The sequence below is a fragment of the Cetorhinus maximus genome, chromosome 19 (genome assembly GCF_964194155.1).
Source record: "Cetorhinus maximus chromosome 19, sCetMax3.hap1.1, whole genome shotgun sequence".
Lineage (NCBI taxonomy): Eukaryota > Metazoa > Chordata > Chondrichthyes > Lamniformes > Cetorhinidae > Cetorhinus > Cetorhinus maximus.
Window position 1 is genome coordinate 63,501,411 of NC_135897.1, and position 16,055 is coordinate 63,517,465.

Sequence of the window (16,055 nt, forward strand, 5' to 3'; positions counted from 1 at the left end):
CATTTATTCTTGATTCCTAGTTGCCAAGAAGGCATTAATCAACGCATAATATGAACAAGAATCACACATAAGGCAGACTGGGTAGGTTTTCCAGGTTACCTCCCTGAAAGACATTAATAAATCAGTTGGATTATTACAACAGTCCTTCCACAATAATACCTTTATGTTTTTTTGTGGATTTGTTTAGTGTTCAGTGCTCTTTCTATAAACAGCCAAAGAACATTTCATTAAGTGAAAGGCCCTATACAAATGTTACTTGCTGTTAGCTAATGGATTTATTTGACCATCTGCAAGGATATTTATTGCTGTACTACTCAACCCCTTCCCTCTAGTTGGGATTACATGGAAACTAGGAGCAGGAGTAGGCCATTCGGCCCTTCGAGCCTGCTCCACCATTCATTATGATCATGGCTGATCATCCAACTCAATAGCCTACTCCCGCTTTCTCCCCATACCCTTCGATCCCTTTCGCCCCAAGAGCTTTACCTAACTCCTTCTTGAAAGCATACAATGTTTTGGTCTCAACTACTTTCGTGGTAACGAATTCCACAGGCTCACCACTCTCTGGGTGAAGAAATTTCTCCTCATCTCAGTCCTAAATGGTCTACCCCATACCCTCAGCCTGTGACCCCTGGTTCTGGACTCGCCCACCATCGGGAACATACTTCCCTGTCTAGTCCTGTTAGAATTTTATAGGTTTCTATGAGATCCCTCCTCATTCTTCTGAACTCCAGCAGATATAATCCTAATCAACTCAATCTCTCCTCATATGTCAGTCCCGCCATCCCAGGAATCAGTCAGGTAAACCTTCGCTGCATTCCCTCTATAGCAAGTACATCCTTCCTCAGATAAGGAGACCAAAACTGCACACAATATTCCAGGTGTGGTCTCACAAAGGCCCTGTACAATTGCAGCAAGACATCCCTGTTCCTGTACTCGAATCCTCTGGCTATGAAGGCCAACATACCATTTGCCTTTAGTTTGGAATTGGGAAGAAAAAATAAATTCAAACTGTACAAAATTTGAAAAACTATCAGAAATATTGTGGTCTGCATTACTAATTATGTTTTAAGGAATAACATTTATAGTATACAGCTTGTATTACATAAAATATTAAAATTTGCTGTGGGACTGGCTACTAAATACTCGGGAGCTACAGACCAAGTGACCAAAACCAGCATGAAAGTGCAGATAAAAGGCTTGATGATCATAAACAATCGGATAAATATTTATTATATCAGTAGTTTCATTAACAGCAATATTGTATTTGTTTAGAAGCTGTTGGAATTTTTGCCTTTACCTTCCTCTTGAATTATATTTTCCCACCTGACCTTTTTATGTTGAAAAAAGTTCCATTAATTGCCACCATAGAAACAGAAGGATGTTGTGCCAATGGTCAACGACAGCATGTTACATAAAGGTCATCTTGAACTTAGTATTGTATTTAAATGCTTAACCCAATAGGCAAAAGACTTTAAAATATTAGGCTAGTTACTTTTAAATTTGAAGAGAAATTAGGAACAGTGACCGATTTCCCCCTCTTTAACTTCTGCTTGAATCTGTGTATTGTAGATGGATTTCAGTTGATTTTGGTGTAATCCAATTTTGGTGTGATCTGGCCAACATTTATTACCCACCCCTAGTTGCCCTAGTTCAGAGGGCATTTAAGAGTCAATCACATTGCTGTGGGTCTGGAGTCACATGTAGGTCAGACCAGGTAAGAACAGCCTTCCCTAGAGGACATTAGTGAACCAAATGGGTTTTTACAACAATCGCCAATAGTTTCGAGGTCACCATCAGACTTTTAATTTCCAGATTTTTATTGAATTCAAATTCCACCATCCACTGTGGCGGGATTCAAACCCGGATCTCTGGACCATTACCCTGGGTCTCTGAAATACTAGTCCAGCGACAATACTACTACCCCATCGTCTCTCCAATGTCTAAATTGTATCTTTTTAAAAAAAGAAAGCTCTTTTCTATTTTTAGCACATTTAAATAATTACATCTGGGTGTCACTGGTGTTTTGGCAGCCCATATGGTGATTATGGTTACATCAGCAAGCATTCTGTAACTTCACCAAGAATTGATATATACATGATATGTGTAGGTTTAAATTGTGCGAGCTGAATGTAAAAAAAATTTTTATGTTAGAGAAGGAACATCGAGTCATTTTGTGTCTCGTGGTACAGCTAAACTGATACTCTATTTTACAGCACAATAATGAACTCTTAATAAAGCAATGACAAAGTTGTATTAACTCATTTTTTTATTCTAATCCATTGTACTTATGAAAATCATAAAATAAACCTAACAGTACCAATGCAGTGTTTGTTTTTAGAATTCTAACAGATCTCCTATGGCATTGCTCATGGTGAATAAGCAATTTTACATATAAAAGAGGTTTAAGCCAAGTAATATTAGCAGGGACACTAACTTATCAACATTGTTGGTGGCCCTGGGACCCACATATGCTAAGAAAAGGAGTGGGTGTTGCTGCAATTTTGTTGTATTGAGAGCTGATGCAGTATTTTGAGGGAGACGCCAAGGCTTCAGGAGTGTTGAAAGGTTTGTTTGAGAAATGGTAGAAGGGAGTTTTAGGAACACAGGAGCAACTTCGGGATCTGGGACCATTGGAGAGGGACGTCTCAGGGCCCTGGGAGCATCAGGGATCAGGGCTTTTCTGGGATCAGAGAACACGGGAAATGTTTTGTGAGCCGTGAGAGAGAATCCTGAGATCTGAGAATCCTTTAAGCCCGGGAATGAGGGCCCTGGATTTAGGAATATGGGACTTAGGAGCAGGGGTAGGTCATTCGGCCCTTCGAGCCTGCTCCATCATGGCTGATCTGGTTGTGGTCTCGGCTCCACTTTCCTGTCTTTCTCCCCCCCGCCCCCCCGCCCCCATAACCCTAGACTCCCTTGTCTAACAAATATCTGTCTGACTCAGCCTTGAACAAATTTAAAGACCCAGCCTTTTCACCATCTGGGGAAGAGAATTTAAAAAGCAGATCTCAAAATGGTAGGCTGAGTGTTTTCCACACACAGCCACCATTCTGCAAAAGAGAAATTAGGGAACAGGTTAAGGGTCATTCCACTTTGTTTGCTTTGATTACTTGTTGTCTCTCAAACAGTTTCCAATGGATAGCACATTTCAAGGAGTAATGGTCACATATTTACTAAATATTACTGTCTAAGTTTATCTGAAGCATATGACAATGTGCTTGGTAGATCCCTTCCTCATGTAATGGTTGCTACACTGCACCACTTCTCCCCACCAAACCCGCCCTACCATCACCAATCTGTACTGGCTGCATAATGAAGAAGAAAGATTAGTAGCCTGCTCGGATCGTCTTCATGTTTTAATACACACCCTTCACAAGCCATGGTTCCATCCCTCAGCTTATAGTGTTTCTTCTCGTTGGGGGATAGGGTGCTGTAGTTAATGTTAATTGGTTCGTTTTAGTTTAACTTTAGATAAGAACAAACTGCCTCAATACTTCATTCAAGTCCTGTGACTTCGTTCAGAACAAGTTTAGGAGGTCATGTGCAGCACCATTTGTCTACTCCGCTCCTAATATTTTCAAATGTGTGCTTAACAATGACTCCAGCTAGATATCAATAGATTTTACAATCCTGGTAAACGTTTACGTGTTGCAAGATTGTCTGGGAATTAACCAAGATTTTAGAGTGTAATATACGACTTCAAGAAATCAGACAGTGAATGGAACAGAGAATGGCATAGTTTAACTAGGTATAGAATATTGTACTGCCATTCCATTCTGTGATGTGGATGCAGATGATTCTGGCTATTTTTGTTAATTGTAATAAATTACTATCCATATTTTCAAGGTGTTTGTTAAGGAAGGTGATCATGTCAAGGCTGGAGACCCATTAATGGTAATGATAGCCATGAAAATGGAGGTGAGCAAACATATTCTTTTCTAAAGAGATGGGTGTTTTCTCAAGAATGTTTCACTTTATTTTGCCTTTACAATTTTAATTCTAAAAGTTTGAATTATTCCTTAATTGTTGTTAAAGGGAGTATCTACAACACAAATACCAAAATATATAACATTGCAAACACTTCCGTACTGAAAGAGCAGACTCATCTCCCACCATCATACTGGATTCTGTGCCAGTGTAGTTGTGACAGCTATCCCATTAATATCACACACGGATGAAAAGAAAAACACTGCAATTAATGGAAATGCAAAACAAAAAGATGGGTTCATGCTTTGGATGGTGATTCTTATTAGTTTTAAATACTTTGAATAATGTTTTTCATTTTTACCTCTAAGTTAACTTAACATTAACCAGAAATAACATCCACCCACATAACATTGCCCTTCAATTTTATATCTTGATCACTGTAACCATTTTTACTTGACCTTTTCCAACGACAGTATTATTTGGGGAGGGTTATATACAGTATATTTTAAAGTGGTATCTCAGTCAACAAGGGACACCTAAGAATTTGATTTCACACCTGAGCCTGTTTGGAAGTGGAAGGATTAATACTGAAGGATCTCTATCTGAAATATTAGCTTATTGATTTTTTAAAAATTTAAATAGCGATGCACCTTTTGTGCATTTCCAACATTGTCTATCAAAACTGCCAATATCCATATTGGTATATGGTCAGTGATATCCAATCATTGCTGAGTCAATTTTGATTATGGATGAAATCCTGTTATCATAAATATATGAGCAAACTCTCATGCGCAGCCTTGCTTTCCACTAAGATAAAATGTTATCTTCAAATTTTTGTACCCTAACTGGGGGAGATGGTGATGTAGTCATAATGTCACTGGACTAGTAATCCAAAGACCCAGGTGAATCATAAAAATATGACACAGAAAGAAACCACTTGGCCCATCGTGTCTGCACCGGCCGATAAACGAGCCACCCTAATCCCACTGGTCCGTAGCCCTGCAGGTTACGGCACTTGTGGTGCACATCCAGACACCTTTTAAATGCGTTGAGGGCTTCTGCCTCTACTACCCTTTCAGGCAGTGAGTTCCAGCCCCCCACCAGCACTCTGGGTGAAAAAAATCTTTCCTGATCTCCCTTCTAATCTTTCTACTATTTGCTTTAAATCTTTTCCCACTATTCACTGACCCCTCTGACAAAATAAATAGGCCCTTCCCATCCATTCTATCCAGACCCCTCACAATTTTGTACATCTCGATCAAATTTCCCGTCTGCCTTCTCTGTTCCAAGGAGAACAACCCCAGCCTATCCAATCTTTCCTCAGAGCTGCAATTTTCCAGTCCTGGCAACATCCTCGTAAATCTCCTCTGTACCCTCTCTAACGCAATTACATCCTTTCCGTCATGAGGTTAACAGAACTGCACACGCTATTTAAGTTGCAGTCTAACTAATGTTTTATATAGTTCCAGCGTAACTTCCCTGCTCTTATATTCTATGCCTCAGCTAATAAATGAAAAGATTCCATATGCCTTCTTAACCACCTTATCAATCTGTCCTGCTACCTTCAGGAATCTGCGGACATTCCAAGGTCCCTCACTTCCTCTACACCTCTCAGTGTCTTCCCATTTATTGTGTAATCCTTTGCCTTGTTTGACCTCCCCAAATGCATCACCTCACACTTCTGTGGGTTGAATTCAATATGCCACTTTTCTGCCCACCTGACCAGTCCATTGATATCTTCCTGCAGTCTACAGCCATCCTCCTTGCTATCAACCATGCGGCCAATTTTTGTTGTCTGCAAATTTCTTGATCATTCCCCCTACGTTTATATCCACTGATATATACCACCAAAAAGCAGGGAACCTAGTACTGGTCGCTAAGCCCAATTTTGTATCCAGCTTGCTTCATTCCCTTGATCTCATGGGCTTATTTTTTAACCAGCCTGCTATGTGGAACCTTGTCAAAAGCCTTGCTAAAATCCATGTAGACCATAACTGCACTACCCCCCATCAATCCCCTCCTTGTTACTTCCTCAAAAAATGTAATCAAGTTAGTCAGAGACGATCTTCCCTTAATAAATCCATGCTGACAGTCCTTGAACTATCCGTGAATTTCTAAGTGACAGTTTATCCTGTCCCTTAGAATTGATTCCAATAATTTGCCCACTACCGAGGTCAGACTGACTGGCCTATAATTATTAGGTCCATCCCTGGCCCCCTTTTTAAACAAGGGTACAACGTTAGCAGACCTGCAATCCTCCGGCACCTCGTTTGTATCCAGTGAGGACTGGAAAATGATGGTCAGACCCTCTGCAGTTTCCTCCCAGCTTCTTTTAACAGCCTGGGGTACATTTCATCCAGTTCTGGTAATTTATCCACTTTCAATTATGCTAATCCCATTAATACTTCCTCTCTCCTTAAGTTTATCACATCCAATACTTCACACTCCTCCTTTACTACAATAATGCTCTGGGGACGTGAGTTCAAGTTTCACCACGGTAGCTGGTGGAATTTAAATTCAATTAATTTAATAAATGTGAAATTTAAAGCTAGCCTCAGTTATGTTGACCATGAAACTATCATCGATTGTCATAAAAACCCATCTAATTGACTGATGTCTGTTAGGGAGGGAAATCTGCTGTCCTTACTTGGTCTGGCCTACATGTGACTCCAGACCAACAACAATGTGGTTGACTCTTAACTGCCCCCTGAAATGGCTAACTTCAAGGGCAATTAGCAAGTGCAACAAATGCTGGCATTGCTAGTGACACTTACATCCCATCCAAGAAAAAAAAGCATTCAGCATATTGAAACATAGATGGCGGCTCACCACCACCTTTTCAGGGGCAATTAGGGATGGGGATCAAATGCTGGCCTAGCCACCAATGCCCACATCCTGTGAAAGAATAAAAAAAATGTAAGTCTGGAGGTGATTAATAATTCCCAGTATAGTGGGGACTCCCTACCTGATTAAAATTTTCAGGAAGGTGGGCCCACAGCAAAATCAGCTGCAGATCCGCCGACCTGTCAGTGGCCAATTGAGGCCATTGACAGGATCATTTAAACAATTAAAGGACCTGCCCGTCTAACCTTAAGGTTGGCGGGCAGGCCAGGAGCCCCGGCGGCAAATAGATCAATTGGCCATTGACAGGTCAGCTGATTTTGCTGCGCCCCCACCTTCCTGAAAATTTAAATGGAGCGGGGTGACGTCGGGGGTTCCGCCCAACGTCATCCCGCGTCATTTTACGTGTCGGTGTGCGGGCCCCGCCCCCTGCTCACCGACGGCAAAACTCTGCCCTCTGTCTCAGAAGGCCATGAAGGCGGGGTCATTGAATATTTTTAAGGCGGAGTTAGACAGATTCTTAATAATATAAAAGCAAAATAGAGAAAACATGAAACCTCATCCAGCGGCGGGATGAGGTTTCATGCAGGGTTTTAAAAATTTTAAGAAAGTTTTTCTGTAAATTATGAACATGTCCCACCTCATGTCACATGAGGGGGACATGTTAGGGAATTTTTTTTCTCTATTTTTAATATTTTTCAAAGTGGAAGTGATCTCCCTGAGGCTGCAGTTAGCCTCAGGAAGATGTGTGCTCTTCTGTGCGCATGCGCGAAAGAGCGCACTCTCGCTTTTAGGGAATCCCCCCACCCCCCCCCCCCCCCGCCTGCACAGGAAGTGCATAGCGCTTCCCGCCGGACGTCACGCTGGGTGGGCCTTAATTGGCCCGCCTGCGCAAAATGATCGGCTCTCCGCCCGCCCAACAGGCAGAAAATTCTGCCCAGAGAGCTTCAAAGTCACATGGCCCTCTGAGAGAAAAAAATTCTCCTCATCTCATAAAAGGGCGAGTTCTAATTTTAAAACAGTGCCAGTGTCGAACCTCTCATGTTCTCAGGACATTTCAAAGCATTTCACATCCAATTGAGTACTTTTGAAGTGTTTTTAAAATTATTCTTTCATGGAATATGGGTGCACTGGCAAGGTCAGCATTTGTTGCCCATCTCCAATTGCCCTTGAACTGAGTGGCTTGCAAGGCTGTTTCAGAGGTCAGTCAAGAGTCAACCATGTTGCTGTGGGTCTGAAAAGATGGCTGATTTCCTTTCCTAAAGGACATTAGTGAACTAGATGGGTTTTTACAACAACTGATGATTGTTTCCATGGTCATCATTACTGAGACTAGCTTTTTTTTTAAAAGTTCCAGATCGATTAACTGAATTTAAATTCCATCAGCTACCATGGTAGGATTTGAACCAATGCCCCCAACACATGGGCCTCTGTCCAGTGACATTACCTCTACGCCATAAGCATAGTTACTGTTGTAATGTAGGTTGATGGAGCTACCAATTTGCATAGCAGAATCTCACAGACAGCAATGAGATAAATGATGAGGTAGTTTATTTTAATGATGTTGAATGAGGGATAAATACTGACCAGGAGAACTCCCTTGCTCTTATTCAAATAGTGCTACAAGTTCTTTTATGTCCACCTGAGAGGGCAGACAGGGCCTCAGTTTAAAATAAGGCACCTCTGATTATGCAGTGTTGCCTCAGTATTTGCACTGAAGTGTCAGCCTGGATTAGGTACTCTGGAGTGGAGCTTGAATCCATCACCTTCTGAGTCAGAGCCAAGAATGTTACCACTGAGCCCAAGGTTTCCATTTAGAAGAACTTTTACCTTTTATTAATAGATCTTTTTCAAAAGAAAGCTGAAACTAACGGAAGTGCATCCCTTTCTTTAAAAGAAAATTTTGATTGGTGTTTTTCTCCCTTTCCAGTTGTGATGACTATTTTTGTTTAGTGAGTGAATGTCAATGACATATGAGGAATACTGGGAGGTGTTATTGAGCATGCATGTGTAAGAGAGCTAAATCAACATGCACATAGTTTAATCATAAGCTCATGGAAGCATCCTGGGGTTAATGACAGCATCTAGTTGCATCACCTCTCTAGGTTTAGGAAATTCTCCAAGCTACTGCCACAGTAAGGTCAACACAATTTTCTGTTTGAACAGAACTTTCTCAAAAAAAAAATCAACAGAATCAAAACAAGATGAAAATTATAATATCATGGTAACGAACATGTGCAAGAAGTTTCATCACCATGCGTGCTCTGTTTGAAGAATAGGAATTAATTTTTCTGATACATATTGCTGGCCAGATTATTAATTACCTTTTGGAGGCGTGTATTTTACAAAACTTAAAAGCTCATTGTTAAATATTTTTAACTGTGGTATGATGAATAATACAGACAATTGAAAATTACTTCTTCTAGGAATGAATTAAGTAATGCATGTACTTGTGGCATCAAAATAGATATGGATTAAATTGAGATCGATCTAGAGCTCTTATTGGACTTGGCAAAAACACATCCAACCACAGCAGAGTAACTATTAAAGCAAATATGCTAAACATGCTAAATTATCAAAGGAAACCGTTAGAGTAGCAGTCAGAAGAAGTCAATCCTGACTTGCGCAACGGCATTAGTCAGATCACACCTTGGTTGTGTCCAGTTCTTGTCACCAAGGCACAATGGAAGACATGCAAGTGTTGGAATCACGAGGAATGATGGGAGATATTTGGACCTTGAAAGCGGTTGACTGAGAGAGAACCTTAGAGACATATGAGATAGTAAACAGCATGGAAATTTAGGCCAAATTGCAAGGGTAGTTCAAACTAACAGATAGCAAATTTAGGGCTGATATCTGAAAGATACACAAGATGTGAAAGATTTCCAAATAGAGTAGTGGAGGCAAACATTTTTATTTATTTTTATGTGATATATATTTGAAAAAAATTCATCAAGAACAACGAGGGGTTGTTGGGCCTATCTGGATGGATGAACTCACAGATGAGGTGAATGGCCTTCCTCAGTCACTTTTACGATACAAACTTGGAAAAAGCCAAAACCTGAGTTCTTTGCATTTGTTTTTCAGCATACAATAAAAGCTCCAAAGGCTGGCGTGGTTGAGAAAGTTCTATACAAAGAGGGTTCCCAAGCTAACCGACATGCCGCACTGGTAAAATTTGTGGAGGAAGAAAATTCACAATGAATTCAACTTAATTTACTTTGGCCAACTGTGCATAAAGACTGAGATTAAAAATACCTTATTTTTCATGTGACGATTGAATGAATTTAGGTGTTCTTATTCCATATAAAAATTCTGGATCACTTACTAAAAGGAAGTATATTCCTTTAGTTCAGTCTTTTATATAAGTGCAACAATAAATAGCATTTATGTGCTGAACAAAAGCTGAGCTATTAATTTTGATGATAAAATTAGTGAGTTAAAGTGCTTCATGTCCCTCAGAGAGAATCCCAGATACCTGGGAAAGTTGTGTACCATTTAATTAATGTGACAGCTACCTTAAATTCTGGAGGGAAAAATATTTATATACATTTCATCCATTTTATTAAATAATGTGGACACATTACGTTACAGGATTTCTGACTTTTGCCTTACGTGGATCTTAGTTTTTTTACATAATAAAATGTTATACTAAGTATGATTTAAAATCCCCTGCTTGGGGAGAATGTGTACTAAAGCTTGTTTGGGGCATAAAAACAGAAAATGTTGGAAATACTGAGCTGGTCAAGCAGCATCTTTGGAGATAAACAGAATTGATGTTTTAGCTCAATGTCCTTTTCAGTTCTGATGAAAGGTTATTAACCTGAAACACTAACTCTGTTTCTCTCTCCTCAGATGCTGCCTGATCTGCTGACTATTTCCAGCATTTTCTGTTTTTATTTCAGATTTCCAGCATCCACGGCACTTTGTCCATGTTTGGAGGATACTGGTTCCCAGATACCACTTTGCCTTGGGACACTTGGGGTCCTTTTCACCTTCATTGCATCGGCAGTAAACCGCTGGGATGGGGGTTCCACCCATTATAGAAACAGCCCAATTTTTATTTCCGTTGGCTTGTCACCAAAGCAGTAAAGACAAAAACTACACTTAATGGGCAGGATTTTACCATCGGGCCCGTTCGCCGATGCGTAAAATGACGCGGGATGATGTCAGGCAGAACTCTTGCCTCTCACCCCACCCCATTTAAATTTTCAGGAAGGCGGGGGCGCAGCAAAATCAGCTGTGGGCCCACCAACCTGTCAATGGCCAATTGAGGCCATTGACAGGATCAATTAAGCAATTAAAGGACCTCCCCGTCCAACCTTAAGGTTGGCGGGCAGGCCAAGAGCCCCGGCGGCAATTAGAAAAAACATGAAACCTCATCCACTGGTGGGATGAGGTCTCATGTAGGGTTTTAAAAATTTTAATAAAGTTGTTGTGGAAATTATGAACATGTCCCAACTCATGTCATTGTCACATGCATGAGGGGACATGTAAGGGATTTTTTTTTCTCTATTTTTAATATTATTGAAAGTAGAGCCGATCTCCCTGAGGCAGCACTTAAGCACTTAGCCTCAGGGAGATGAGTGCGCCCTATCGTGCGCATGCGCGAAAGAGCGCACTCTCAATTTCAGGGATTCCCCCGCCCCGCCCACACAAGGAGACAAGGAGTGCATAGCGCTTCCTTGCAGACGTCATGCTGGACGGGCCTTAATTGGCCCGCCCATGAAAAATGGCGCCGCGCCACCGATCGGAAGCACGCCTGCACGTGCCAGCCCATCAACTTCCCCCCCGACGGGGGGAAAATTCAGCCCAATGAGTTATGTTATCATTGGGACCCAATTACGTTTCCATCAGTGCTACGGAAGCCTAACCCCCCTCTGGGCTACGCCGGCAGCCACTTTCAACACAACCTGTGTGGTGCGCCATCATGAGAGGGGGCCCTTGCAGGTGCTAAAAGCAGCTGAACCAGAGCGACCTTGAAACCACACAGCCTTCCAGCTGACGTTCTGCCATTATCTAAATTTGGACTGCGCAGGTCCATTGTAAGAATTCATACAGCACTCGTCAAAGATCAGGTGTTCAACTGCAAGAGGGGCCCAGCACCGGTGTTACTTAAAGCACAAGGCACCCAACTTTGGAGGTCAGGTGTTTTTGAAGAACCTCTGCTATTGCAAAATGTCTAGAAATATTCTGGAGTGTTTTGGAGGTGATGTGATGAGTTGAATTGATAGACTAGTAATAAACAAGAAGATGGCAATCAATCATGCCAACTGTTGACAAGAGCAACTTGGCTGGTCCCATTCTCCTGCCATTTCTCGTCGCCCTGATTTTTTTTTCTCTTCTGTTGCTTATCCAATTCATATTTGAAATCCACAATTGAATCTGCCTCCACCACACTCTCAGCCAGTGCATTCCAGGTCTTAACCACTTGCTGCGTAAAAAGATTTTTCCTTATGTGGCTGTTGGTTCTTCAGCCACTCACCTTAAACCTGTGTCCTCTGGGTCTTGACCCTTCTGCCAATAGGGACACTTTCTCTCTATCTACTCTGTCTAGACCCCTCATGATTTTAAAGACCTCTATCAAATCTCTTGTCAATCTTCTCTACTCCAAGGAGAACAACCCCAACTTCTCCAATCTGTCCACATAACTGAAGTCCCTCATGCTTGGATTCATTCTCCTCAATCTTTTCTGCAACGTCTCTAAAACCTTCACATCCTTCTTAAAGTGTGGTGTCCAGAATTGGGCACAACATTCCAGTTGAGGCTGAACCAGTATTTTATAAAGGTTCTTCATAACTTGTTTTTGTACTCCATGCCCCTATATATAAAGCCCAAGAACCTATATGACTTTTTAACTGCTTTCTCAATTTGCTCTGCCACCTTAAATATTGTGTGCACATATACCCCAGGTATCTGTTTCTGTACCCCCTTTAGAATTGTACCATTATTTTATATTGGCTCTCCTGTTTTTCCTACCAAGATGTTTCACTTCACAATTCTCTGCAATAATTTCATATGTCACATGTCCACCCATTCCACCAGCCTATGTCCTCTTGAAGTCTAGCACTCTCCTCCTCACAGTTCACAGTACTTCCAAGTTTTGTGTCATATGCAAATTTTGAAATTTTGCCATGAACATCCAAGTCTAGGTTATTAATATATATCAAGTAATGCAGTGGTTCTAGTACTGACATCTTAGTCCTTTGCTGTAAACTTGTCTATGACCTCACCCTCCAATGATATGGCAAATGAACTGTCCTTTCCCCTGATCTGATTGCAGCCTGCTTGGGTCCAATGAGTCACCGCATGCTGATCCCAGCTCTATGCCAGCCTCTATAATACATGCACTGCCAGTATCTGAGCTGGTGACTGCAAGTGTCAGATCGAGTGTCAGGCCCTCTTCATCAGTGGTGTAGTGTTGCTGGCTCTTCTCTGGGATTGCTGTGGTTGGGCAGGCAGCAGTTCCTGGGTATCTGAAAGCAGGAAATCAGAAGGTGTGAGGGAAGGATGGTGGAATGGAAAGCAAGAGGTCTTTGTCACAGCATCTGCAGTATCGCTTATCATGCGAGATAGGAGGATGAGGGTTAGCTGAGAGTTGGGAATGGGTGTAAAACAGGAACATAACCGTCATCCTAAATGTTCTCAATGATGCCTGAAGGCACTGGCTCTGTTGCAGCCGGGCCCATGAAGCTGAGAACCATCTCGTCCTTACGGCTTGGGAGATGCAGGCATCTTTGTCCCTCGCTGGTTCTGCTCTACTTCCTTTTACTTTGTGCCACTTTGTCCTGCAAAAGGGCAGAATGTTACTGATTGTGTTGCACTGAGTTTGGGCAGTGTGTATGCCATAGCTGAATAGCTGGAGGTATGTGGTGACAGGTAGAGTTGGATGTGAGGCTGGTAGCATTGCTAGGTATGTGAGGGTGAGGTGGGGTATCTGAATGTTAAGCCTGAGTCCTGAGTACCAGGGACTAGATTTGGGTGAGTGATGGGGGTGTGGTGCATGGAAAATAGGAGCAGGAATAGGCCATTCAGCCCCTCGAGGCTGTCGGCCATTCAATATGATCATAGCTGATCCTCTATCTCAATGCCATACTCCTGCTTTCTCCCCGTACCTCTTGACGCCTTTAGTTTTTAGAAATCTATCTATTTCCTTCTTAAATATATTCAGTGACTTGGCCTCCACAGCCCTCTGTGGTAGAGAATCCCACAGATTCACCACCCTCTGAGTGAAGAAATTTCTCCTCATCTCAGTGCTAAATGGTCTACCCTGTATCCTGAGACTGTAACCCCATGTTCTAGATCACCCCCACCCCCTCCAGCCAGGGGAAACATCATCCCTGCATCCAATCTGTCCAGCCGTGTCGGAATTTTATATGTTTCAATTAGATCCCCTCTCATTCTTCTAAACTCCACTGAATGCAAGCCTAGTCGACCCAATCTCTCCTCATACGACAATCCTGCCATCCCAGGAATCAGTCTGATTAACCTTTGCCACACTTCCTCTATGGCAAGAATATTCTCTCTTAGGTAAGGTAAAACTGCACACAATACTCCAGGTGTGGTCTCACCAAGGCTCTGTACAGCTGCAGTAAGACATCCTTGTTCCTGTACTCAAATCCTCTCGCAATGAAGGCCAACATACCATCTGCCTTCCTAATTGCTTGCTGCACCTGCATGCTTGCCTTCGGTGACTGGTGTACTAGGACACCCAGGTCCCTTTGTACATCAACATATCCCAAACTATCAACATTTAAATAATACTCTGCCATTCTGTTTTTCCTACTGAAGTGGATAACTTCACACTTACCCACGTTATACTGTGTCTGCCATGTATTTGCTCACTCACTTACCTTGTCTAAATCGCCTTGAAGACTCTTTACATCCTCCTCACCGCTCACATTCCCACCTGGTCTTGCATCAGCAAACTTGGAAATATTACATTTAGTTCCCTCATCCAAATCATTGATATATGTTGTGAATAGTTGGGGTCTAAGCACTGATCCCTGCAATACCCCACTAGTCACTGCCTGCCACTCCGAAAAAACCCATTTATTCCTGCACTCTGTGTCCTGCCTGCTAACCAATTCTCAATCCGTGCCAATATATTATCCCCAATCCCATGTGCTTTAATTTTTGCACACTAACTTCTTATGTGCTCTTATCAAAAGCTTTCTGAAAATCTAGGTACATCACATCCACTGGTTCTCCCTTGTCTATACTAGTTACATCCTCAAAAGAAATTCGAGTAGGTTTGTCAAATATGTTATCCCTGTCATAAATCCATGTTGACTTTGTCTAATCCCATTGATATTTTCTAAGTGTCCTGTTATGACACCCTTTATAATAGACTCTAGCATTTTCCCTACTACTGATGTTAGGCTAACCGGTTTGTAACACCCTGTTTTCTCCCTCCCTCCTTTTTTAAATAGTGGGGTTACATTTGCCACCCTCCAAACTGCCGGGTCTGTTCCAGAATCTTGGAAGGTGACAACCAACACATCCACTATTTCCATGGCCGCCACCTTTGAATGTAGATTATCAAGCCCTGGGGACTTATTGGCTTTCAGTCTCATTAATTTCTCAAGCACCATTGTTTTAGTAATACTAATTTCCTTCAATTCCTCCTTCTCACTAGACCCTTCGTTCTTTAGTATTTCTGGGAAGTTATTTGTGTCTTCTTCCGTGAAGACTGAATAAAGTAGTTGTTTAATTGCTCTGCCATTTCCTTTTTCTCCATTAAAAATTCTCCCTTTGTTGACTGTAAGGGACCTACATTTGTCTTCACTAATCTTTTTCTTTTTACATACTTATAGAAATTCTTGCAGTTTGCATTGATGTTCCTTGCAAGTTTACTCTCTTGCTCTATTTGTCTCCTCTTGATCAATCTCTTGGTCCTCCTTTGCTGAATTCTAAACTGCTCCCAATCCTCAAGATTGCTACTTTTCTAGCAACTTTATATGACTCCTCTTTGGATTTAATACTATTCTTAATTTCTTTTGTTAGCCATGGTTGGGCCGCTTTTTCCTATATGTTTTTGTGCCAGAAAAGAATGTATAACTGTTGCAATGCCTGCATTCATTCCTTAAATATTAGCCATTGCCTATCCACTGACATGCCTTTAAATGAAGTTTCCCAATCTATCGTAGCCAACTCACCTCTCGTACCTTTGTAGTTTCCTTTGTTTAGATTTAGGACTATAGTTTCAGATTGGACTACTTCACTTTCCATCCTAATGAAGAATTCTATCATGTTATGGTCACTCTTCCCTAAAGAAACTGTTA

At 41.7% G+C, this 16,055-nt stretch overlaps 1 protein-coding gene across 2 annotated transcripts in view; it reads left to right on the forward strand.

Moving 5' to 3' along the window:
* mccc1 (methylcrotonyl-CoA carboxylase subunit) overlaps positions 1-10,045 on the forward strand; it is a 44,795-nt gene extending 34,750 nt beyond the window's left edge. The window contains exons 18-19 of one of the 2 annotated variants that reach the window (XM_078563951.1): positions 3,850-3,921; positions 9,859-10,045. In XM_078563951.1, the coding sequence (XP_078420077.1) occupies positions 3,850-3,921; positions 9,859-9,975 (189 nt within the window). In that variant the 3' untranslated portion in view covers positions 9,976-10,045. Of the gene's footprint in view, positions 1-3,849; positions 3,922-4,038; positions 4,207-9,858 lie in introns of those variants that run through there. The other variant, XM_078563952.1, reaches the window with a different exon arrangement.
* Positions 10,046-16,055: the final 6,010 nt, after the last annotated feature.